This window comes from Neodiprion virginianus, chromosome 2, assembly GCF_021901495.1.
Source record: "Neodiprion virginianus isolate iyNeoVirg1 chromosome 2, iyNeoVirg1.1, whole genome shotgun sequence".
In the NCBI taxonomy this organism is placed as follows: Eukaryota; Metazoa; Arthropoda; class Insecta; order Hymenoptera; family Diprionidae; genus Neodiprion; species Neodiprion virginianus.
In genome coordinates this window covers 26,686,471-26,712,428 of record NC_060878.1, presented here as the reverse complement: position 1 = coordinate 26,712,428, position 25,958 = coordinate 26,686,471, and the positions used below count along the sequence as shown (strand labels likewise).

General features: G+C 37.2%; 1 protein-coding gene across 5 annotated transcripts; it reads left to right on the top strand.

Annotated features, from left to right (window-relative positions):
- Positions 1-508: 508 nt before the first annotated feature.
- LOC124299132 (multiple epidermal growth factor-like domains protein 8) lies at positions 509-25,958 on the top strand. Of its 5 annotated transcripts, none has more exons than XM_046752101.1 (26): positions 510-1,077; positions 1,340-1,623; positions 2,387-2,550; positions 4,525-4,799; positions 5,118-5,302; positions 5,722-6,061; positions 6,174-6,424; positions 6,537-6,770; positions 6,904-7,188; positions 7,567-7,704; positions 7,804-8,063; positions 8,448-9,065; positions 9,339-10,895; positions 11,284-12,624; positions 13,283-13,707; positions 13,820-14,154; positions 14,240-14,454; positions 14,619-14,898; positions 15,437-15,671; positions 16,247-16,273; positions 16,395-16,710; positions 16,809-16,984; positions 17,232-17,485; positions 17,788-17,823; positions 17,987-18,174; positions 19,706-25,958. In XM_046752101.1, exons 2-26 carry the CDS (start codon positions 1,419-1,421, stop codon positions 20,564-20,566), a joined length of 9,201 nt encoding a protein of 3,066 aa, XP_046608057.1. In that variant the 5' UTR covers positions 510-1,077; positions 1,340-1,418; the 3' UTR covers positions 20,567-25,958. The 5 variants fall into 5 exon arrangements, with proteins under 5 accessions (XP_046608059.1, XP_046608057.1, XP_046608058.1 ...); XM_046752102.1 differs by having other exon boundaries at positions 510-1,081; XM_046752103.1 differs by lacking the exon at positions 16,247-16,273 and having other exon boundaries at positions 509-1,077.

The following is a 25,958-nucleotide window of genomic DNA, read 5'->3' as shown; positions in this document are numbered from 1 at the left end:
GGATTTCAAATATTAAATACTAGTATTCTGATTAGGGAGCTTAAGGGCGCAGGAGAAATTGCAGTATTCTGTTACGCCGTATCAATTTTAATTGGAATCCAATAAGACGAGTCGGTAAGTGCAGGGTAATAGAATTACCCCCGGACCATAGACTATAGAGATAAACAGCGCGGTCTGTACATCGAGCTGAAACGACAATTACAAAGAGGAGCGACAGCTGAAGCCGGACCTTTCTGTTGCACCATCGAAAGAGTGGGGAGCAGCCACTTGGCGAAGAAAGCAACGAGGCAACTGGGGAGGTACACTTATATAAGTCATGTGTTTCCCCCTCCAAGTCATGATTATAGTGAGAAGTCCCGCTCCAGCCGTTGCTCACTCTTTCTAATTACGGCTTCAGCTTGGTGCACAGCATGGACAAAAGAATACTATCTATTTCTACAAGTCTATGACTGTGAATTAGCAGCAGCGCCCCAACAAGCTGCGGCCAGAGTCTGAAATTGCAAGACCGTGGGTCAGTATAAGTATAGACCACGGGGCAGCAGATCAGCAACAGAAGTAGTGGGATGCTCCCACTCCGAGAATCGACTGAGTGAGAATCGAGAGAGAGCCCGTAAAAACATTCAAGGTGTCAGTGGATGTCAGTTGTGTAAAGAGGAGTGAGACATCGCTTGAGGCTATACAGCGTGTATTTACAAGTTACAAATTGTAGCCAAACGACGAATTAAGTGATCGTGACTTTCGCCGATTGAGTTTCATAACCACTAGTGGTTTGATCAATTTTTCGAAATAAACACAAGGCGGAGCGGGAAAAATACCAAGGCAAAACTGCTCTTGTTCGATCCCCCCAAAAACAACCGAGTAAGCTGTTTGCCACGAGCCTTGATAATGATTCCATTTCACGGTACTGGTATTAATTAACCAAGAACCAACTTGACCGCTCGCTCGCTTGCTTGGCTGGCTCGAGATGGGAAGAAATACCTGTTAACCTTGGCGCTAGTAACTGGACGAGGAATCGCTATCCCTCTTCTACGCCCGATCGCCTATGTATACGTTCTGCGTATCAACAAAATTACACAGGTACGTAAGTATTCCACGCTCCTAACTCGTTCGCAATAACTTGCCGCAACAATCGGAATAAAACTAGCCTAATTTGCCGTATATTCACGGTCAGACGAAGTGATCTACACTTTACTTCAAGTGAAAATCACCTTTCATACATACGTTACACTTTTACCTCTCACCTTCTGCTTCTTCTGCTTTCCTTCCTCCCATGCTTTACTTCTCGACATTACTATTATTTTCATTCTCTATTTTTTATCTCTTGCATCCTCTCCGACAGGAAGAAAGCGACGATTGAGATCTGGTCAGTTTACAATGCCCATTATCTTTACTATCGACATCTGCACCTATGAGCCGTGATGTGGTGGACTAAGGTTATCGGAATATGGCTGGCGACATGGGGTTGCCTCTTTCGAGGCATCAATTTAGCACCCCAGGCGAGTAAGAAGCAAGTTCCGTGCGACAAAACTCGTAAAGTCTTCACAGACTCGTGGGGCATCATTACCGATGGTCCTACAGGCTCCAACTACACACAGGATTCGCACTGCGAGTGGTTGATCAAGGGTAATAAAGATGCTGAAAAATAGTGTGTAATCGCTACTAAAGAAGTTGAAGAACACAGGTCAATTGCTGAAATTTTGGGAATTTTGACGGATCTCTGATCAAAAAAACATCCATAATTTGTAACATTCTCAGAGAATCAATGTCCTCTTGCGAAGAGTCATTCTTTGTTCTCTACTAATGCTGCTTAATTATTGACCGCCCACTAAGCTCACTAGACCTAATTTGGGTCACTTTTTTTTGTAAGAGGTCGCTGTAAGTCACGTGTCATCTATAGCTCAATTTCTTGTGTTTCTCTCATCATGAAATTATTAAATCATATTTCTCTCGGCAGATGTCTAAAAATATTTGTAGGGATAAAAATATTGTTAATATTTAAAGAAAAGTTTCATGCTTCAATGTTTAGCCACACCGGTCCTCTAGTTTCTACTGATGTAGCAATAAATAATTCTTATCGCAGAATCTTTGGAAGACTTCAGAGTGAAAGTTCTTGAATATTTTCCATAAATTGTATAGAATGTTCATTATGTACTGAGAAGAATGAAATTTAATGTGGTTTCAAGAAAAAGTGAAAAAATCAGGGATTCAATGTTTATTCAGTATAGTGGATTTTGTCATACACATCTATACTCAAATCCTTGTATAATTAGATATGCTAAATTGGCAGTGATTTTTCAAACCCAAGCAAGTATTCTGTGAACCATGATAAAAATGATGTGTAACAGATAAGCATTTCACATTTAATTTAATTCTGTTTATTATGCAGCTGACAACAGTCGCCAGTTTATTACGCTCATCTTCAGAACAATGGAAACAGAATGCAGTTACGATTACGTCTTCGTTTATGACGGGGATTCATTTAGGTCTCCCTTACTAGGCAGCTTCAGTGGCAAAACTGGGCCTCAAAACGTCACTTCATCCTCTGGCTACGTAAGTTAATCACCATTCGTTTAGTACTACTATAATTTTCTTCGCACGTCAATGAGTCAGTTTTTTAAAAACTGATCATTTCAAAACTGACAATCACAAGATAAATAAACACGTCAACTTGTTTTTGTAAAATTGTCTGTCGTCTTGAGTGAAGAAACAAAGAAACAAAAATACATACTTTGTTATATACATTCTTTTGTATCCGCTCAATTCGAAAACATCATCACTTTGCTATATCTTTCTACATTCATTTGCACATTGATATATTTCACCTCCCTATTCCGCACTGACAATGAGGTGGTTTTGATGTGAAGATTCAGCGTCACTGCTTCTGTTCTGCTGTATTTTTGCATTTCTTTAATCCTTGCTTATCTACTTGCGTTCAGCTTAATTATCTTGCTTCTCACTCTGTTCCCAATTATGTACTGTTATAGTTTTGCTCACTATTAGTTTTTGTTTCATCGTATTGTACTATTGTCTATACTGTTATCAGAATGAATCTGTTCTAAATTACCTATTGAAATAGTTTTAAATAACAAATGCAGAAAAAACTATTTTTCACTAAAAAACCTGACTCGTTGAAGTTTAATGGGCAAAACCAATCATTTCACAAAGTTAATAGCATGATTTGATTGCAATGTAGAAAATTCTGTTACTTCACTAAATGTATCTGATTATAACTGTGCGAAACTCGTCTAGATTAATTATGCAAATTTACCGTTATTCAAACTTGATGTGATCCTTGGTTCTGATTAAGTTTACGATGAAAGATTTACGATAGTAATAAATACTGTGATTACGTATCATCCGATCGGATATCTGAAGTTATTTACAGGCGGGAAAATGAAATTGATGATGAAATCTTGAGATTGTTTGAATGAAAAACAGTACGAAGTTACAGAACTAACACCTTTCCCAATATTTGGACTGCTTTGTAACTATTGCAAATGTGCATCTGAAAGTAATGGCAGACGGTGATCATGCGCCACTATTTTATCTCAAAAATGAATGCTATAGAATAGAAACTGCATTTTTTTAAAATCCTACAAGTAGACATATAGGTAGAAAATCCAATTTTTTTAAAAACATATTGCCACACTTTAGGAAAGCATTCGCCTGGTGTTGTTACATTTAAATATTTGGTAATTTGGTCCTAACACTTTTCATTGTTTTTACAAATTAAATTCAATAGTGATAACACTAATGCTACCAATGACTGCAATCATTACTAATAATTGTGACTCAAAAAGCGTCAGCTACTCTGCTACTATTGGTATAGACTACTTTACTAGATACTACCTTATCAGCTCAAGTTGACAGATGAAAATTTTGTGTAATCTTTGATATCGTAATGTTATTTTTCAATCGTTTTTTATTATAGTGTCATCGAACAGGAATGAAATTTTAACGAACTTACAGCGTTAACAGATCCTCCTTTAGTTGCTTCAGACAATGATGTGCTAATGTATTGAAAAACTTATCAAATATAATACAATTAGATACTGAGCTTATGGAAAATGGATGGAAAAATTTTGCTCTGTTGCCTGAGGCCTATTCTTAGTAATAAATGTTTTCTCTCTGTGATTATTTTGTTTTTCATGGGCAAACCATTGCAAGTAATCATTTGATACCAAACCAATTTATTAAAAATTCACTCTGCTATTAATACGATTATCTTCGAAATGAAATGAGATTTTTTTTTAGTCTTAGAACTGGTTTTTATATCGCACTATACATACATACATGTTTAACATCCGATTAGTATTCTAATGGTGAACCGAACAGACTAAGTTCTGAAACATTCATTCAAAAATGAATTCTGCTGTGAGTTTTTCACATTGAAAGTAATTAATTCTGCACAAGTTTTACATACCTTTTTAGAACAAACCAATAAATTGTAAGCAACTGAAATCTCAGATTGATAATGAAGTAAATGAATTTAACTAAATTTTAGGAAAAACCTTTCGATTGCAGATGCTGATATTATTGTACAGCGACACTAACTATGTGCTCAATGGATTTCAAGCAGAATTCTCAGTCACAAATTGCCCAAACAATTGCACAGGCCATGGAGTGTGCCTACAGAACACATGCGTTTGTGAAAGCGAATGGGGAGGTAAGGACTGTTCGAGAGCTCTCTGCCCAGACAAATGTGGAGGTGGTGTATGCAAAAGAGGAAGATGCCTCTGTCACAGTGGATACTCAGGACAGTCCTGCTCACTGGACAGAAGAGATGCAGTCGGCAATAGGTACGTTTTATTATCTTCATGTCGTAATGTCTCTGTTTTATTTCCCCAACTCCATGTTCATCTCGTGATGCATAACTAATTTCATTTCGTTCATAAAAATTACTACAATAATTTAGAAATGACATATTTGCACAGGAAAACTTCTTCAGATCTGGGAATTTTCAATATTGAATCTTCCAACAATGCGGTCACAAGATATATTTGCAAGGAGGTCTAAATAAGAATGGTTTTTATTGAGTTTAGTAAGATTTTGAATCGATGAAAGAAACTCATATTTCTTTGCCCCTGGTTACCGTTGTTTTGCTATCTGTATTTCAGATGGCATTGGCTGTCACATTCTGAAGGCGGTATGACTCCTCGTGCAGCTCATACTGCTGTTTATGTCAATGAGACGGATGCTCTTTACGTCTTTGGGGGGTATGATCTGAATCACATACTTGGAAATTTGGAAGTATATCGGTTTTCTAACAGCCAATGGGAGGACGAATATGGAGTGGTCCTTGGTGAGTTGGAACTCCTCTTGAAACTTGCTGCTAAAAAACTTATATCAGTGAAGACGATCGCATAACAGTGCTTCTTATGTCTTACTTTACATTTTTTCCAATCATTGTTGTAATTCATGTTGTTTCAATTCTAAAAGCCATTATTGAATTTAGTAAGTGTGGTGTAAACTCAATCATACACAATTCAATTCAAACATAGAATAAAAGAGAGATTATATATTTTTTTTGACCAGCATCTTTTTACCAAACATCATAGAGGGTGTGTGTGTGGAATAAATTGTCTCCAGCCCGCTTCTGGTGCCCTGTCCCGCTAAAGTCGTTTATGCAGTCTTAAAATTTTACACTTTAACTTAGTGTGAGATCCGAAAAATGTAATAATCATTTTTAGTAAACGAGAACACACCTTGCTTGCTCAACAGAAGGAGCATCGTCGCCTGATTATCTTGATCCAATGCTGATAACAAGCGAGCTAGAGAAAGCCGGCCCTGGTGGTGAAGAGCGATTCGGCCTACGTCCGACATCGTTTTTTAGAAATCTTCTCTATAGTATCAAAGATAACAGCACATTTAGTTTGAGGCACAGAGCAACTGTTGAGGCTGGTCAACATGGATGGAGAGAGCTAAGAAATACCCCTGAACATCGAGAACGAGAGAGGAAAGAGCAGGAGGCAAGGGAAAAGGAACTCAGGGAGAGACGAGAGAGAAACGAAAGGAACGAAAAACTAAGGCGAAAGCATCTCACACGGCGCCCGAGACCACGGTATTCGATTTTAAAACAACATGACTGATTTTCATCTGAATTTGGTTGCATGTTCATTTTTTGTTTTTTTATGATATGTTGATCTTATTTCAAAATTTGTGCATTTGACAAGATATACCAGATTTGCTGAACTCGACGAAGACTCAGATGAGCCTGCCCCAAAGACTGATGATGATATGTCAAATTGGGAAGATAAAATATCCGCAAGTAATCCATTGGACGAAAATCCTTACATTCAGGAAATTATTGAGCCCAAGTTCACGACTGAATCTACAATAGTTAAAGAAGATTGTACGACGCAGAATCTTGACGAGCTACCAAAACCCACTTCGAGATATGGTCATGCTGCTTGCAGATACGAAGGTTGGTAATTTATTGAATATTTTTTAACTGTAATCACTTTTTAATTCAAGCAGCAAAGAATTAAGGTATGCAATACGAGTTGAACTGATGAAGTTTTCTTGTTTATTCTCAGGTGGCTTTGTCATATATGGCGGTAAAGTTGAAGATGGTTCACTTTCTAATGAACTTTGGCATTACGATGTTGTAAAACGAACTTGGACTCTGCGTGCCAAAAACTCACCATTTTATCCGCCTCGATTGACAAGACATTCCTTAACTCTAGTCAACGATGAGATATATTTATTCGGGGGAAGTACAATTGATGGAGAATTCTCATCGAATCTTTATAAAATTAGCCTAAATTTGTGTAAGTAATTGGAATGAAATCAATTCAACAATAGTTATTTATAACTTGCAATCAAAGTAACAACGATTTTACAAGATTCAATATCTTAAATTTACAATATAAATATTCTACTTGTCTATTCCTACATTTTTAGCTGACGAGACCGCATCGGAAAGGTGGAGAGAAGTGCGTCCCAGGGGTGGCAAGGAGTTGGATGTTCGTGTTGTAGCACATAGTACAGTTTACCATCAACCCACAAATTCTCTTCTGATCTACGGTGGCGTTGTCGCGAGTGTGGCTCGTTTCAGTAAACTTTCCGACAGGATGTTCGTTTTTCAACTTGACAGAAAGGTCTGGTCGGAGATCCATTATCCAAGAGCTCCTCTGAGGGATACGTATGTGCCACGGGAACGTGCTTTCCACACAAGCACTATCATAGGTAATCGTTTATCCATTTAGTCATGTTCAAGAATTTGATTGAGGTAACAGGACTGGAATCACCTTTTTTTTTTTTTTTTGGGTATATTACACTGATAATAGAGTATCAACAAATTCGTTATTCTTCTAAATTCTTATTCGACTTGAACGTTAATTTTGTATTTTATTTTTCTCATCTGAAGGAAAATGGCTTCTAGTAATTCATAACGTAAATCTTGTAGCATACGAAATAGCGTAAATAAAACACTAGCAATAGAGTTTATACTGATCATAATTTGGATCTGGCTTATTGGATCCTGGTTCTCGTGACTAAAAATTGACGAAGCCATTCAAAGAAGAAAACATTTCAAAAACAGTAATTGTTGATTTAAACCTTCAGGAAATTACCTGGTCGTATTTGGTGGATACTCTCATAGGCATAACAAGGAGGAAATTTGCTACGGCAATCAGATGTACCTTTACCATCTTGGCTGTCACGCTTGGGTCAGTCACGACATATTAGGACAGAGCGATAAATGTAAGTGGAAATTGATGTGCAAATCAATTAATTTCTTCAACTGTATTTATACAAACTGAACTATTTAACCGTACCTATTTTTTTTCTATTCCATTGCAGCAGATTCATCTCCCCACTCTCAATATCCCAAACAACAGGGAGTCTTCGCTCATGCCGCGGATGTGAGGAATGGAAATACGTTGCTCCTTGTCGGCGGTTATCATGGCAATGTAAACGCAGACCTCCTTGCTTATACTTTGCCACCGATGCTGGCTCCCAGAGATGGCGATTATATTGAACCAGAACAAATTTGCTCAAGGCATAAACGCCTTGCAGATTGCGCGGCTAATCCTGAATGTGGTTGGTGCTCCGCTGACGAGGTTGGTTGTCATAATGTTTTATGTTTAAGTATACAGTTGTGTGGGAGCTGTGTGTTTAGATTGAGCAAAAAAGTTTGCTTTTACCCCACAAATTTTTGATCGAGGTTTCAAAATTTGATCGTTTCAAGATCGTATTTTCCACTATGCAAGAAATTTTTCATAAATGCTTTAATCTAGCTGCTGATGTTCAAGTTCGAATGATTTTGTGGCGTCTAGCTATCAGAGAAATTGTGCAATTGAGAAAAATCACAAAATCTTATTAATTGAGAAAAAAAAACAGAAATAGCTAGAGTACCTTGAATATCAAGCTCACTGAACTATATAAGGACTATATGAAGCTTTTCTAATTGTGAATTAACAATAAAATTAACGAAATATTTTCAGACTTGCTACGGTCGAACTGTTGGTAGTAACTGCACCACAAATTTACAAACGACAAGGTGTCCCGGCATTTGTCCAGCGTTGGGAGATTGTCATTCGTGTCTAATTCATGGACAGCCAGGTGGCCGTTGGGGAACAAGCGCAAGGGGTGGAACTTCAGTTTCGAACAAATTGAATCTCGGTACGTGTACATGGTGCGTTCAGAACGCAAGATGCCACCACAAGGACGACAATTATGGTGTGTGCGGTCTGCGGGAAGACACAGCATCTCAGATACCCGGATGGTGGGGTTCGAAGGGGACGGAAATTGCGAAGGTCGAGGAGTGCAGAGAACTGGATCGACGTCCTGGACTAACATTTCTCAAGTATAAACCACCGGTTAATTTTAGCCAGCCTGATTCTGTAGCTATCGTCAATGCGACTACCGTCGACTTTAACGTACCGTCAATGCAAGGCGCCAAAACAGAGTCTGGTCTTGGTGGAGAAATGATCGCTAGACTGCTTGGCTTCCTCAGACCACCTCAATCTGTCTGGGAAAGCACCGCCGAACATCTAAAGATTTGCGTAAGCTATAATAGTGCAACTCTTCACGTATCGCACAGCGACGACGCTCGAGAGTTGGTGAGTTTGTTATGAAGATTATCAAATTTTTGCTCTGCAAATTTCAATATCTTAAGAATTTACAAAAATTAAAGTGAGGTAGTTTGAGATTTTTCATTGAAGCTACTAAAATTAATCATTGTTTTTGGAAGTTATCATCAAAAGCCACTTCTTAAGAAATATCACAACTTGATAGTTTTTTACATTACTGATCATTTAAAAAAATTTCACCAACTTCTTTATTCGTACCTTAACTTGTGAGTAAAACACTTTGTTTTTTCCCTATTCCTCAAGGCTTTAGTTGCTAATCTGACTGCCGAGGCATCTCAGTGCATACCCACAAACTGGCCAGACGGAAACCCAACGATGTTGCTACCAGGTCGTTATCTCCTAGACTTTGAGTCAAGACGTATGGTGACGACGAACTATGCTTATGCCAGTAAAATGGAAATAACGCATAACAAACGCAACGAGAATCCAAAAGTGTTCACCTTTGAATACCTTGAACCGTTCCAAAACGGCTCCTGTCATCAGTACCATAACTGTCTTCACTGTCTAACAGATTCGTCTTGTGGGTGGTGCGAAATAACGAACAAGTGCATGTCTAGATCGTCGAACGAGACTGAAAACTGCGCAGCTAACGTTGAGTGGGATGACGATGGACAGCCAATAAGCGAATGGCACTACCTCACTATAACACCTTCAACCTGTGCCAATTGCTCTAATTACATTTCATGTGAATCGTGTGTTGGAAGCAATCTGTGCGAGTGGTGGACCGAGGAAGCTAAATGCGCAAGAATTGGCCGTCTACCTAATGCTGTCGCTAGCGTTGATCGCTGCCCTGTACCGTGTAGGCAGAGGTCCAGTTGTACCCAATGCCTCGATGAAAGAGGACGATGCGTTTGGTGCGAGGCCACACAAGAGTGTTTTTCATTCTCAGTTTACACATCTGAGTATCAGTTTGGTCTCTGCAGAGAGTGGATGGACCAGGCCGGCTTGATGGGAATAACTTCAAGGTCGAGTTCAACACTGACTGGTATTGATCAGTGCAAGAGCTGCGGGCGACACGCAAACTGCTCGAGTTGTCTTCATTCCCTGAGCTGTGGCTGGTGCTACAGCTTGGAAAATCCTATTACCGGAGTCTGTGTTCAAGGTGATTTCAATCAACCCCATGTAAATTGCAGCGCAGCCATTAATGCCAGACAAAACTCTACTCTAAATCCCGAGGACGCTGGATGGGCATACGCCCAATGCCCGGATGTCGATGAGTGCGATCTCGGCCTTCACGATTGTCACCCTAACGCCGCTTGTACAAACACCCATGGGAGTTTCAGTTGCCAGTGTAAGAGAGGCTTCAATGGAGATGGACGGGAAAACTGCACCAAAACTTGTTATGAAAAATGTGTTAACGGATACTGCAGTGAAGCACCCGATTATAAGTGCGAGTGTAATTTGGGATGGACTGGACCAGACTGTAGGACCAACTGTGGATGCTATAATCATTCCACTTGCGTTCAGGGTCCTGGTGTTTGCGACGAGTGCCAAAATTGGACGACTGGAAAATACTGCGAAGAGTGCAAGGCTGGGAGCTTTGGAAATGCTACCACAAGCTTGGGGTGTAGCAAGTGCAATTGCAACGAACATGGCAATAAGGACAGTGGCGTTTGCGACCGACAGACTGGGATTTGCTTCTGCAGGGATAACACCAAAGGAAATAATTGTGAATTATGTGAAATGGGGTACTATGGGGATCCGAGGAACGGAGGAATGTGCTATTACGGCTGCATGGCCAGGGGTATGCTAGGTGGTGAAACTGCCGGAAGACAGGGACTGGGAAGCAGACACTCGCAGGTATGAGAATTAACTTTATAATAAACTGAAAAAAGCTGGGAAATTTTATAGATTTTAATTGAGGGTGTCTAGCATCAGAGAATTTTTGGAGAACCGGTAAATGTCAGGGAACTTGATATGCCATTGATTCTTAGACACCCAGCTGTCTATTGTCTTTAATAATGACGTTATACTTTACTGTATACTCAGAACGTTATATGAAAAATCACTACCTGGCAACCGTACGATTATTTATTAATATAACGTTCTAGATTTGATTTTGTAAGGTAGTTGATAATTCTTGGGGAAAAACAATTATTTTCATACAATACAAAACCTAGTAACAAAATCTTGTTTACTGAGATTTTTACTGTGTATTTTGTATTGCAATGTGCAATCCTATTCTCAGGTAGCTCTTTTGGAAACGCAACAAGGAGGACCACCGACCAGAGAATGTCTCTGGATAGTGAGCCCAGCATCCGGACTTTCTCCTGACACGATGACGCCAAGTATACAAAGTGTTATACAATTTACGCTTCATGACGATATCGATATAAGCTGCCAGGAAAACAGTGTATACGTTTATGATGGTCTTCCTGATTTTGTGTCCACCACAACTAGCCACCAGAGTCAACTCCTTGGCGTTTATTGCACAGAGAGTACCAACTACCCTGTGACTGTTGAAGCGAAATCAGGATTTCTAACTGTGCACTATAAGCAGCTCGACGACGTTGAAGGTTTCAACGCAAGCTACGTCGTTATGACTTGTAACAATTGCCCTGACAATCGAGAGTGCAGAAATGGTAACTGCTTGTGCAAAACTGGATTCGTTGGTATAAATTGCGACATTGAACTCTGTCCAAACAATTGTACTGCGTTGAAGAAACAAGGCATATGCGATAAAAGCTACGGTCATTGTGCCTGTACCTCTGGATATGGGGGTCGCGATTGTTCGGTTAAAATAAAGGAAAACCAATTGGTTTTTACGGAGTTATTTAACTCGGAATACCTTGCTGACAATCTTGATCATCTTCGAAAAACTTTGCCCAGATTTGGCCATAGTCTCGTCGCCGATCGCAGAGGAAGCCTTTGGATGTTTGGTGGCTATTCTCTCAGTAACGGACCCCTCAATGATATCAGACTGTTTGATACGAAAAACAATACTTGGATGCCGGTTACCGTTGAGTCAACATCCGAGGCGTCGATGCCTCAAGGACGATACTTCCATGCCGCGGAAATAGTTCACAGTAGACAGCAGATTTACGTCTATGGTGGTCTTTCGGTAAAGGAGGAGGGTGTGCAAGGATTATCCAACAACACGCTAGATGACTTTTGGAAATTTAGTCTGCAGAATCAGAGATGGAGTCATATTTCTCAGGATGCTTCTAAAAAAGAACCGCCTCCATTGGCCGGACACACTTTGACCCTTAGGAGAGATGGAGAATCGGAAAGTCTGATACTTGTTGGTGGATTTAGCCCAAAATATGGATATCTTGAGACCGTTTGGGAGTTTAATTTGGAGTCTGAGACATGGGACACTATTAATACTACTGGAAATGGTCCGTTGGGTGTTTACGGGCATTCGACTGTTTATCATGCAAGATCCGAGAGTTTTTACGTGTTCGGAGGATATACCTATTCCATAAACAGAACCTTCATCTCCAACAAACTTTACGCGTTAAATTACAAAACACGGGTTTGGTCTGTGCTTCCTCCATTCATTGATGAACTAACTGATGGGAGTAGCTTGGTAAGCCACCCATAATTTGTTTAATACTTTATTTAGGGTGAGAAATTTCACCGTTTACTGTAAATAGTGGTGTTCAATGGTTATAGAAAATTTGAAGATAGCGAAGTTACAGGGAATTTCATATGATTTTTAGAATTTTTCCATTTTTATCCATTACACAGTTATAAATTTCCAAGTAATGTGCACCGCCAAATTCAAATTATGAAACGTTTCATTCCACTATTATATATTTGCAACTAATTCATACCAATTTCAAGTTTCATAAAATATGTCAAAATTAACTCAAAAAATGTTGCATTACCATAAGCAAGGAATATCCATGCTAACTTGACAATGTTTTGGAATAAGATATACTCAAAAATTCTACTGGGATTTTGCAATTAGTAAATAACAGTTTATTTTGCGGGCAGCATTTTCCGTGATTGTTTCAGTATATTAAAATTCTTATTTTCGCTTGCAGAATAATGTCTTTCGAACAGTAGAATATACAATTATTATTCACAGACATTTCATTAATTGCATTGCAGAGAATTGGTGAATCGTGAGAAATTGAGCCACTGAATTTTACAGCTAATTCTAATGAAGAACTATAAAATCTTGACTAAATTGGGGATATCTGAAAACGAAGTATGTGATGTCTGTATTTCTAACTTTTCAGCCACAAGCTCGTTTTCTTCACTCTGCGGTTACAACGGATGAGTATATGGTAATTTTTGGAGGTCGTCAGTATCCACGTAATACGACAGATTCGTTAATAGCCTACAAATATTCGTGCAATCTATGGATACGCTTGATAACTACAGACATGGAGATCATAGGAACACCACCACCTCCTGCTTATGCTCACGCAATGACTCATGCAGACCCAGAAACTAACGCTATCTACGTCGTAGGAGGATTTGACGGTGGAATTAAAAGTCACGTAACGCTGATAAACATACCTGAAGATCTTTGCAGTCTCTGGACAGATAAACCAACCTGTCGAAAATATTTTGGATGCTCATTCTGCGCCGTCACCACTCTATCAGGGACAAATGCGACTTACTGTTTCTCTAATGAAAATCTTGACAATAAAGAAGACAAGTTAGTATAATTAAATGGAATGTGATTTAAGGGCTTTCTTATGCCTTTTCATATGGTTAAATGTGATAAATAGATTAGAAATAGAGTAACGATCTCTATTATTTCTTCTTAGGTGCGACGTTAACGTCACACAGGCACAGCGGTCTAATGGATTATTCTGTAATGCGGACTGGATGGCGTCAAGGACGTGTGCGAATTTTAAAACTTGTACCGAGTGTTTGGCGCAGTGGCCTTATTTCAAAGGAGATGAGCCTGTCTGTAAATGGTGTAAAAATTGTCCACATGGAAAGTGCATACCAGCAGAAAAGGATTGCAATGATCAGAAAAAGTGTAATCTCTCCGTAAGCGATGTCAATCAATGCGGAGAGAGGCAATGTCCGGCTAGTGATTGTGAGAAGTGTAAAAGCCTTGGGAACTGTGTCTGGACCAGACAAGTATTAAAAACTTGTAAGCAGTTTCAAAAATCTCGAGTTCTTCGATTTATAAACTTCTTCAACGTCCTTCTACTAACATATTTTATTTGCTTTCACAGTTGAGCTCGGCATCAAAGTGTCCGCAGAACCTGTGTATGACTGGAATTGCGTTGCTGAAGATATATTCAACAGATCCAGCATAAAAATGAGAAACACTCCGCAGGATCAGTGTGACAGCCGATGCAGTGATCATAAGGACTGTAAGAACTGTCTTAAGGGCACAGGAGCTGAAGGTGGATGGAGCGAATGTCGATGGTCAACACAGCTAAACGAGGTAAAGATACAGTGATTATGATTCGAGTTTTGTATCCACGTATAATTAATCGAGTATATGATAATGGATACTGCATTGTGATGCAGACTCTGAAAAAAGATATAGGTACCTATTTATTATTTTATACACCTAATTTGCGAGAACAATGCTTTCCCTTTTCCCAGTGCATCTCGCCTTCGTATCAACCCCTTTATTGTGCTGGAGGTGTGTGCGGTTTGGTGCTTCGAGGGGCAGATTCTGATCACTGTCCCGAGCCGTGTGAAACTTTTAAGCAATGCAGTACCTGTTTGAAACATGCGCACTGCGGATGGTGCTCACTCGATTCCCAAAACATAACAGGGCAGGGAATATGTACCGAGGGATCCCTTGAAGCCCCTGCGGAACATCCAGCTGGTGGAACCTGTGAGATGTTATACGACCAGTTATATGCAACGCCAGAGACACGTGCGTAAACATTATTTCCTTGTACATCTTGAAATTTTTCAATGCACTCACGCGTGTGATGGATATACCACGATTTATAAGTGTTTGCAAATTGGATCTGGTTAAGAGGGGTGTAAAACAAGTAGACGTTGAAAAAGTGGATGAATTTTGGGAATTTATATCCTCAAAATCAATTATTCAATTCCACAGGGGTTTGGTCTGTTCAAAAGTATGGCGATCACTGTCCAAAATGATTGACATTATTCTCAATAACAATGTTTCCTATGAATTGATTCTAATTCGAAAAATATGGGAATGAAATTTAATCTATATACTTTTGAATAGAATAATTGCTTGTCGAGGTATAAACTTTCAATATTCACCCACTTTTTCACTCGTTTACTCGTATATACCCCTTTGAGAAAAATTGGACTTACTTATCTTTGACTTGAGGGTCAAGAAATTTTTTTAAAACATCTGGCAGGCATGATATAGCATTTGAAAATCAAGAGATTTGGTTTATCTTTCTTCTTGTTTTGATCTTGTGATTCATTTGTAGCTACTACACCAGCTTCTGTACCGCAACTATCTGATTCTACTGAAGAAAAAGACAATGCAACAATGCCTATACCAGCCATAGTTATTCCTCCGAAATTTTCATGGCACTATGTGAGCTGCCCTCCAGAAAACGAGTGCAACAATGGTCATCACACCTGCTCACCACGAAGCGAACAGTGCGTCGATATGGAAGAGGGATTCAAATGCATCTGTGGTTCTGGATACAAGTCTGAAAAGTACGAGTTCACTTGTTTCAATCAAAGTATATTTATACAATCGGGAATATCATTATCTGGTACTAATCCTGTTAGGATCAACACCTTTCAATCGCTGAATTTTACTCTCTCCGTACACTTGCTGATGCCCAGTTGACTTTTTCATCAACTATGCAAATGTGGTGTAAGATAAACTTGACTGAAAATTGAAAAACTTTTCTTTTGAAACTCTAGGAAATTTTCACTTGCTTCCTTATTGTACATCCTGTAAAACTCAGTCATGTTTTTAAGGTGATTCTTATTTGGGAGTCAAAAATTTTTCTTCATGATGTCCCCCAAACCTGTTCTAAATTATTGAAAAAAAATCTGTGTAAAGTTTTATATGTTTTCCCATAGATGTAGCGGCTTGAAATTTTACACAGATTTTTTTTTAATGATTTCAAACAGTTTTGAGGGACGTCGTAAAAAAGAAAAAAAAAAAAATTCCAAGCCCCACATAAGGACCACCCTAATGTTTTCTCAATTTTATCCCTGAGTTTATAATCATGTGAATTTGAGAACATCATAACATTTATTATTATTTGTCTTCTTTGCAGCACCACAGCTGTCAATGAGTTTGGAAGGTTTGTGAACTACTTGATAATTTAAAAAACACGCTATTTTTCGTCAATCAAATTAGCTACAAGTAAATTTCTTAATTTGCCAAAAAGTCTCACACATTTCATTCTTGTAACTTTCTTTTAGGAGTATCTGCGTTCCTGTTTGTTCGCAAGGTTGTGTCCGAGGCACGTGCATTGAGCCCGATGTCTGTCGTTGCGATTTTGGCTATGTGGGTGCAAACTGTTCTATTCAGTGTCAGTGCAACGGTCACAGCAACTGTGCTGGACCCGATAAACTGGATGTGTGTCTGGAGTGCCACAACAACACAATGGGTCCCCAGTGCGAGAAATGCTTACCACTGTTTGTCGGCAATCCGGCGGACAACGGGCAGTGTGTACCCTGCTTGGATTACTGCAGTGGGCATACTCACGTCTGTATCAACGAAAGCATGATTGTAACCGTAAGTAATGTTTGTCCACTGTCGTGCATTTACTCATTCGAAAATTTCTGTTCTCTGATGAAACTAGTGGAGTTACATACCGTTTTCCTTTCATTCAGGACCCGAGTGAGGTAGGAAAAATGTCCCCGGAAATGTTGACGGAGAAATTAGTTGAGGGACCGATAGCTAATGCGAGATGTGTCGAGTGCAAGAATAACACAAAAGGAGATAAGTGTGCGGAATGCATCAGTGGGAATTTTAGGGGTACCGAAGACCTTAGAGACGTTTGCAGACCGTAAGTTGAAGCAAATATGGTTTTATTTATACAAATATTATGTTTGTTAGACTCTCAATTGTATAATACCATACTAATTGCATAGCTCTTATTTAATCTATGACTCTCTTTCAAATTCACTTTTCAAGTATATTGTAGCCAAATATTTGTATTTTTGTGGCGTTCTCTTCTAGACTTGAATTAACTAGACGGAATTACTTGATTCATTCATACAAGATCCCTAAAATTTTGCTTTTTTTTCCCATAGCTGTGAGTGTCACGGTCATGGAGATACGTGCGATGCAGTGACAGGTGAGAAATGTAATTGTGGCAACAATACGGAGAGTGAGCAGAACTGCGCGAGTGGTCCGATAAAAGCAGCTAATACTGGAGCCACCCCCTGCTGGATGGTTCAGTGCAGTAAGTGTCGGGAAAATTATGCTGGAACACCGACGATGGGTCACCAATGTTACAAGACCGTTACTGTCGACAACAAGATGTGCTTCGATTCGAAATTAATAGGTGAGTTGCATAGCGTGAATTTTGCATCAAAGAAATATTTTGGACTGTGTTGTGTTTTTGTGATGATATCAGGTTGTTACAACTTTTAAAAAATATGTAACAATTGATTTCTACCACGAATTAATGCAGTATTGTTTTCACTGAATATCAACGATCATGGAAATATTAATAAATATCTCTGACTTTTCGAAATTTTGCGGACTACATTTCTGAATTCAAGTTTTGAAAGATAAGCGTGATCGTTGGATCAGTGAATTACATTTAGCGGTGGTATATATTTTCATAAATGATTATTCTTGTTGACTTGCACCATGCTTTTATGTCCGGAGGATCACATGGTTTGTACGACTGTTTGTACTCCTCTTATTACGTTATGTCTCCGTTAATTCAAATATTCCTCCACATAGTGACATTGAAGTACATAATAATATATGAATATGACTGAAAATCGATTAAAAAAGTGGCAAGCATTTCTGCTAAAACTTTTTGCCATTATTTCAGATGAGTGCAAAGTCAAACCCAAACCGCTGAACCCAGGACAAACTGTATTCTACATGGTTCAGCCAAGGTTCATGAATGTTGATATCCGAGTTATGGTTGATGTCACTCAAGGTGCACTAGACCTCTTTCTTAGTCCCAGAGACGACTCTTTTGTTGTCAGTTTGAACAGCTCTACGGGATATCAGGACGTAAGTTTTATTCAGACATAACATATCTGGAAATATGAAAAATGAGCGCAGAAAAATGAGCATAGACTTAGGAGGTTTTCAAGATTACAGTATAACTTAAAATATCGACTCATGAAGTTTGATCAACACTTCGAAATATGAAATTGGTATAATGTCGATATTTTTCAAAATACTATTTCTTACAAATAATTATGTACGAAAATTTACAACATCTGTATAGTCACCTGTAGTGGTTATTTAAGATAAAACTTGAAACTATACGTTGTTTAAACGCTTGCAAAATAATATTGACAGAAGATTTATTTCTAAGATGAAGTTCAACTTTGAGACAATGAATGCTTTTTACAACTCTGATCAAATTTGAGTCAAGTGTAAGATAATTTATTCAGTATATCTACCTGTCAATAACACAAAACTTTGACATTTATTACTTCATCTTGTTACTGAAGCAGTTTTCTGAGTTCATATATTCATATACTGATTTTTACACACATATCCAAGTATCGCGAAAGTATTCATAAATTTTGGAATCTTATTGTCCTATTTACAGTGTTAATCTACCAATCTAGACAACAAAACTGTTGCGATTGAAAATTCAGAGGAATAGTAATAGAATCTAAAATTCACCATTAATAATATAAAAATTTCACTTGATCCGCGAGACATCAACAATTACAACTTTATACGGAATTGAAAAAACATTAAACTAGATTTTTTTATACAATTTTATAGAACTTAGTAGAGGCAAATCACGAGGATTCTATAAAACTATTACACAGCCTCACAGGGGCTTTGAATCATTTTATTGAATCACTTTGGTTATCTGAGGTTTCAATAGGTGATGTAGTTTAACCAGCTTAACCAGCCAAGGCAGTTAGCCTGTTTAATTAGTCAATGCCTAGATCAGTTAACCGGTTAATTGATTTCCATATAGATCAATTTTCAGGCAATTAAATCTTTAGACCACCGTAGATGGTTAACTGATCTTGACCAGTGGGTTGGGAAGGCAGTAATCACCTAAGGGAACAATCGAGTTTTATTCCTGTTTTACGTGTAGGACTCTATTCCCGACTCAACTTTAGCCAACATTACTGACTTGAAAAAAAGTAAAGAGAAAATCTAAAAAACGCATACAAGTTTATGGATGTAGGTCGGCGGGAGTCAGAGCGTGGGCGCGGGTTTAGGGCTGTGGGGGAGGAGCTGTCCGTTCGCCAATAATATACTTTTTAAAAATAAAAGAAAATTTCTAAATTCAAGGAAGTACAATAAAAATAATTGTTTCACATTCATTCTATATTAGCAACATCAACAATTCATATAATAATTAATCAATTGATATTTACTTTTTTTACTGTAACGAAAAAAATGAGAAACTTGTTTAAATTTTTTGTAAAAGCTTCAAAATGACAAGAGCTACAAAGGAAATAATATGCCACTTGTGGCCCACTTTTCACGTGAAATAAGTGAACATTATGGTTGAAACAGGAATAAACCAATCAAATAACAGGCTTGATAATTTTTTTTTGCTCAGGTCGAGCTGGATAGTCGGTTCAAAGTACGCAATGACTATCACGACGACTGGTTAGATAATCACCCTTACAACAGGATGCGGAGGGTTGAATTCCACCCTCAAGAATCCTCGTCTTCTCAGTCGAATGGTACAACAACAACGGAAAGTAACTGGAACTCAGCGGCTCAGTACATTGTAATGGAACGTTACGCAGAGGGTCTGGCAACCTTTGTGACGGTAGAACAGCGTAACACTTTCCTAGTGATAAGAAACCTGACAAACAGACTGGTTCTCACATTGCCACAGGACAGGCACGAGCTTGGCCAGACAAAATTCCATATAGCACTTCGTGCCATAGACGCTCCGAGCCCAGAAATAAACGGCAGAGCCGCTTACGGCATGATTTTCTTCAGGCAGGACCAGCTTCATATCGACCTTTTTGTATTTTTCTCGGTATTTTTCTCCTGCTTCTTCCTTTTCCTAGCAGCGTGTGTAGTTGCTTGGAAGACAAAGCAGGCAGCAGATATCAGGCGCGCTCGGAGACGACACGTGGTCGAGATGCTGCACATGGCTAAACGCCCGTTTGCTTCCGCCACTATTTTATACGACAGGGACGGCTGCAGCGGTCTCAGTCCCAGCTCTCCTCTTAGGAAAGGACGGCGTAGTAAACAGATGAACTTTCACAGTGACGTCAGACCTGTCGCTGTTGAACCTACAGACGACGGGGTTGCCGCTGTCGCGACTGTTTTTATTCGCCTACCTGGAGGACGACAGGCACCCGTTAAACTTGCTTTGGGTAGTTCTCTCATTTTATTGGCACGTGTTCATCCTGTTAATGGGAGAGCGTTTTTGAGACGCAGGAATAGCCATGCGCCAAATTAATTATAAATTTTACACAAAGTCCATGTGACTACTATTATTGTCATTATTATTACTATCGTCACTACAATTTTTCTTGTCTCTCTTTATCAGTTATCATTGCGTCCGTATGTTTTTATCATTATTAATATTATTATCGGTATTAGTATTATTTATACAATTTCAATGATATGCAGCTAAACTTTTATTTTGAAATTGCTACTACATATTCATTTACAATCGACAAATATAATTTGGGTTGTTGAAATAAGTTTTTTTCGGTATATATGGTGCGACTAAATTTTGCTAAAGAAGAAAGTTTGAAAAAAAAATAATCTTTCTTTTTTCTGATATAATTCTGATTTTTACAAAGAATACTCATGTCGCGCCATCACCTGTTAAATGTTATTTAATTTTTGTCATTGTTATTATTATTATTTTGTTTCGTTTCTGTGTTGAAAAATTGTCTTTCAAATGCATGGAAGCCTAGTTTTCACAATAGGCTCTGCTAGACTTTTTTACAGTTCGATGAAAGTTCTCTGTTTGAATTCACTTGTTCAAATTTTTGTCCCTAAATTTGCTTTGATTCGAATGTAAATACTTTCTTGCAACATTTTAATTGTAGATATGAAATTTTTTAAACATAAAATGAAACAGTCGTTGGTATGTGGATTATGCGCGGGTTACAGCTCACTTTAAAAAAAATTTGACCCGTGTATAATATTATGTAGTATTTTAATATATTCGATTTTATTTTTCAATAATAGGTAATATGTGTTGCTATATTTAAAGTCACACGACACTTTGTGATTTGTAGCAATAAGTTAGGCCACAATTATTTTTTTTTTTTTCTTTTGTTCTTATTTTCCGTCTTTTTAACGGCTATTGCCAATTATTATAATATACAAATATACATAAATAATTATACAATATTTTTACAATCGAATTTAGACATTCCTAGGCAATATTCCGACCGTAATATAGGTACACAAATCCTATATAGAATAACAACTATTTTACAACACTCTATTTTGGGTAATTATGGTTTCTTCGATACGATTAATATTATATTATTTTATATTATGATTGATATCATGATATTCCTTGTTATTTTTGATTTCAATCAAATAATGACAATGCCGTCTCGTGGAGGGGACTGTACGTTTGTACATATATACAACAATCTGTAATTATGTATTAATCGCTAAAAAATTACACTAAAAATTAGTATTAAGTCTATCTATACATGTAAGTATGTGTATAGGTATATTATAATAGAGTAAGAGGTGTAAATGGTGAGGTAAAATCTATATGAGAATAAGTCTTGATATGCTAATTCACATACAAATACAGGCGTGCGCACACACAAATATACAGGGTGTGACATTTTAATGAAACATGTCGAGTATCACAAAAAATAAGCGGGTTACAAAAACAAGACAGATCAAAGTTCTATGGTTTTAAAAGGGGCAAAAGATTATTGTTCCATGTTTACCTTGAATCAGAAAACTTAAAAAGCTTCATCCCGTCACTCCAGTCTTTGAGACATTGTTAAAAAAATTAAAGTTTGATCTTCTCCCGATGTGTGTTACAGTTTTTACAAAAGGGAAACTCCAATTACTTCTTTCTCAGAAAAAAAAAAAAAAAAATTTGTTGGCTGGCCAACGATGCCATAATATATCCCCTTAAAATCATGAAACTTTTTTATGAAACGTAGTTTTCAAGGCGACGAAGTTTTTTTTTTTTTCTTTTTAATTGGATGATTTATATACGAAGCATTTTGTGCCAAATCGCCGTGTTTCGAACGACACCTTCAATTTGGATACAACTTTATCAGGTGATAATAGCACTGTAAAAAGACTACTGGTTTTTTATTTTCACGTACGATTGTCTTAGAGTTCCGAATATTCACACCTGTTGATGATTTGGATTTTATTTTTTCAAACCATTGAACGATTCTAAAAAAAAAAACAACGTCTTCTGCAGTTTTCCTTGCATCCTGTGCAAATGCGGGTCTTTTTCTGTCGCGGCATTTTTGGCACGTTGAGAAAACGGCTGTTTAAAAAAAATACATCGATTTGAATTTTTGAAAATTCTAGAAAAATTTGACAGGCTTTCGAGCATCGCGAAGAAAGTTTTAATACCAAAAATAAATTAAGAAGTTCATTTATTTAGAAATTGAAAAACCCGAAGTTTTTAAAACTCACACTTTTCACGTACTTCAAGTCGGAGAAATGTTTTGCGATTGAAAAAAAAAACCGGGGGCGTTTTGAAAGGACAACAAAACTCTGCGATTTAGCATGGAATGACCTATATACGTATACGTTTATATTTCCCCGAGATTTTTGTGCTTAATGGAAAAGACATTGATCGGATTTTTTTTTTATAACGATCTTTATTGACTGCGTACATTATCATTGTTTATTACCCCGTTCAAGGGGAAAAATTGTTTTGTGTTCCAATGGCATCAAATAGTTCTATATATAGCAGATTCTGTACAATGGAAACGAGTAGATTCGAGCTCAGACGGCTAGGCGATGAAGAGATAAGAGAGTAAATACAAAGCAAAAAATTTTTGAAATTTTATTGAAATGTGACAAATAGAGGTAATATTGCTGTTATAGTAAAAAAACAAAAAAAAAAAAAAAAAAGAACTCAGCGTAGATAATCGTAACTCGTGTTTTATGGAGAGAAAAAGAGAAAAATATCTTCACTGTACTATAGTGGAATACCTGTATACATATATGTCGTATACAATATTATATTATTTACATGTAACATAATATAAGATAAATGTAATATATATGAGTCGAAACTTGGAATGGTGACACGAGATTGTAACTAATGGTTAACGTTTGATTTATAACTCCAGGGATATGTCGTGCCAGATGAGAGTATATCAGGCATAAATAATGTTCTTTTTAAAAAGCTGAAATTTTTTTTTGACAAAAATTAATACACACGAAATTTTCCAAACAACTCGAAGGGGTCCAAAGAATTCCGTTAAAACACGAAATTTAGAAAAGAATATCGTTAATTGTACCGGAAAACGGGTGGATTTAAAAATTCACAGTGAGTATACTTTCGTCAGGTACTATTTGTCCCTGAAATTACAAATCAATGCTTGACAGTTCGAAATTTTGAATACTAGATGACATTGTTCAAATATTTATCAGATCTGATGACTGAGGAAATCGAAAGATAGCAAAATCGTCTTTCTATATCTCTCTTCTCTTTAGCTCTCTTTGTCTCTAGATCATGAGAAAACTTCAAAATGTAGATATATAGTTTGGTAAATCGTACAGCGTTTAAAATGCTATATTGCTGTAAGAAAACGAGTACACAAAACATGAAAAAGAAGATGCAAAGTACAGAAAATTAATATACGAAAGATACGTTGTTACGGTCGGTTAAGTTACGTTCTTACAAATTAAGGCTGCTATACTGAAAACAGGGAAATGCGTGTTCGTCGATACTACAGCATATAAAATGCGTAAATATACGCACCTATATACATGCGTTGGGCACTCTAGTGGAATTCACTTGACCACTTATATCTATTTATGATAATTTTCTATATTTTCCTTACAACTAATTTTCAATAGTAAAGAAATGACCGAAATCAGCATCAAAGAATGAAAAAATTAGGATATTTTTCTGTCATTCAAGTTGTGCAAAACTTACGTGAGATTCAAATTTCTTTTCACCTCAAATACCTCGGAAAGTGGCGACAAGTAAAAGCAGGAAAAGTCGAGAGATATACTCATTCATATGGCATTCGTACCTTTTTCGGTCAAAGTCAAACTTCAATAATTTGATAGATTGATGATGAATTCGAAATAACGATGCATCATTGTTGTCAAAATAATTATGAAAGATCACATCAAGAATCATAATAGAAAATAAAAAAGAAGCTCAAATTTTGGATTTGCTCATGCCAAGCTGACGTATTTTCATGTCTTCCAAAAAAAGATCGGTGACAATCGTCGTGCAAAGTCGTACAAAAGCCATTCGGTTGGAAAAAGTTGGTGAAGACGTTGACAAATTTCGTATCTAAAATCTCTCGTTTTCACAAGTGCCATTTCATCTATTGTAAAGCAGAGAAAATTAATGAAATCAATGCCACGGGTTAATCAGAGTACATAGAATAGAGTGTTCCATCCGCATGTATGTATTTCGTACAAAGATTTATGCGTATAATGTTCATTCTGCAAAAGTACGAACGAGGACCTGGTAATTGTTATACTATGTTCAATATATTATTATACTTTGGACGAAAGTAAGAAAAAAAAAAAAACAAGAAGCGAAAAAACGAGGAATCCGTCTATTTTAATTTATCTTATATTTTATCTCATTCTGCTTACGGTATTATACAAATAGTATAAGGTATTTAGGTATTTCATTTTGTATTATAACACTTACCTTTTGGATCCTGCACCTTCGGAGACTCAAACCGTGACTCTTTGTTACCTAAAATACTCAATTGGGTTAGTAATAATGATAACAATAATAATAATAACAATAATATTAACAGTAACAGTAACAATAATGATACAATAATCATAATATTAACAAAAAATACGTGCTACAATGTAGATATGCATATAATGACACAATCAATTTTTCCATTGTACAAATATATGGATGTTATGTTATTGTTATTATTTTTTTCTTTTTTTTTTTTTGTATTTTGTAAATATTGTAATATTGTGTAGTACAATGTGCACAGCAACAATAATTCTAAACGCATCTATCCCGTAGCGAAGTTTGCAGAAGGTTCGCGATGGTAATTGATGTGTTGTTGCAAAGTTGGAGTTAAGGGATCGTATAGCTGAGTAATGTTTATTGGGAATATCATGTTACTTTGCGATATTTTAATGATAAATAATAATCGCCAATCCGAAGCATAGAAATTTTAAACGTCTGGAGGCGTTAAGTTTTTTTTTCTCGGAAAAAAAAAAACTTCGTTCTCAAACTGTTTCCTAAATTTTTAAAAATCTTGCGAGACTTTGAGAAAAAGTAAAAATCGTAATTTTGAATTATACAAAATCGTGTAAAATTCTGATTGCGAAGGAGTGAAGGAAAAAAATTGAACGTTGGTTTAAGAGAACTTGCAAATCACATAGAATTGGATTCTTTTTTACTGGCCGTTTTGAAAATTATGGTAATTACCAGCATAGGACCCTTTAACGCAACAAGTAACAAAAGTAGCTCAGATGCAGATAATATAATATGTAATTTACATGTACGTATTCGTATATGTCGCTGTAACTAAGGTTGTGAAATGTTAAATCTCATTAAAAAAAAAAAAAGAGTCATACGAGCTAAGGTGACGAGGGTCATGCGTGCGTAATTACTAAAGTGTATCGTGTCTGAATTCCGAGATCTGTTAATAAACGAGTATGAGATTGCCGAA

Coding starts and splice junctions, on each gene's coding strand:
- LOC124299132 (XM_046752101.1), top strand. CDS start 1,419: ATGTGGTGGACTAAGGTTATCGGAATATGGCTGGCGACATGGGGTTGC. Junction 1,624..2,386: donor CTGCGAGTGGTTGATCAAGG/GTAATAAAGATG, acceptor TTTATTATGCAG/CTGACAACAGTCGCCAGTTT. Junction 13,708..13,819: donor CTTGACAATAAAGAAGACAA/GTTAGTATAATT, acceptor ATTTCTTCTTAG/GTGCGACGTTAACGTCACAC.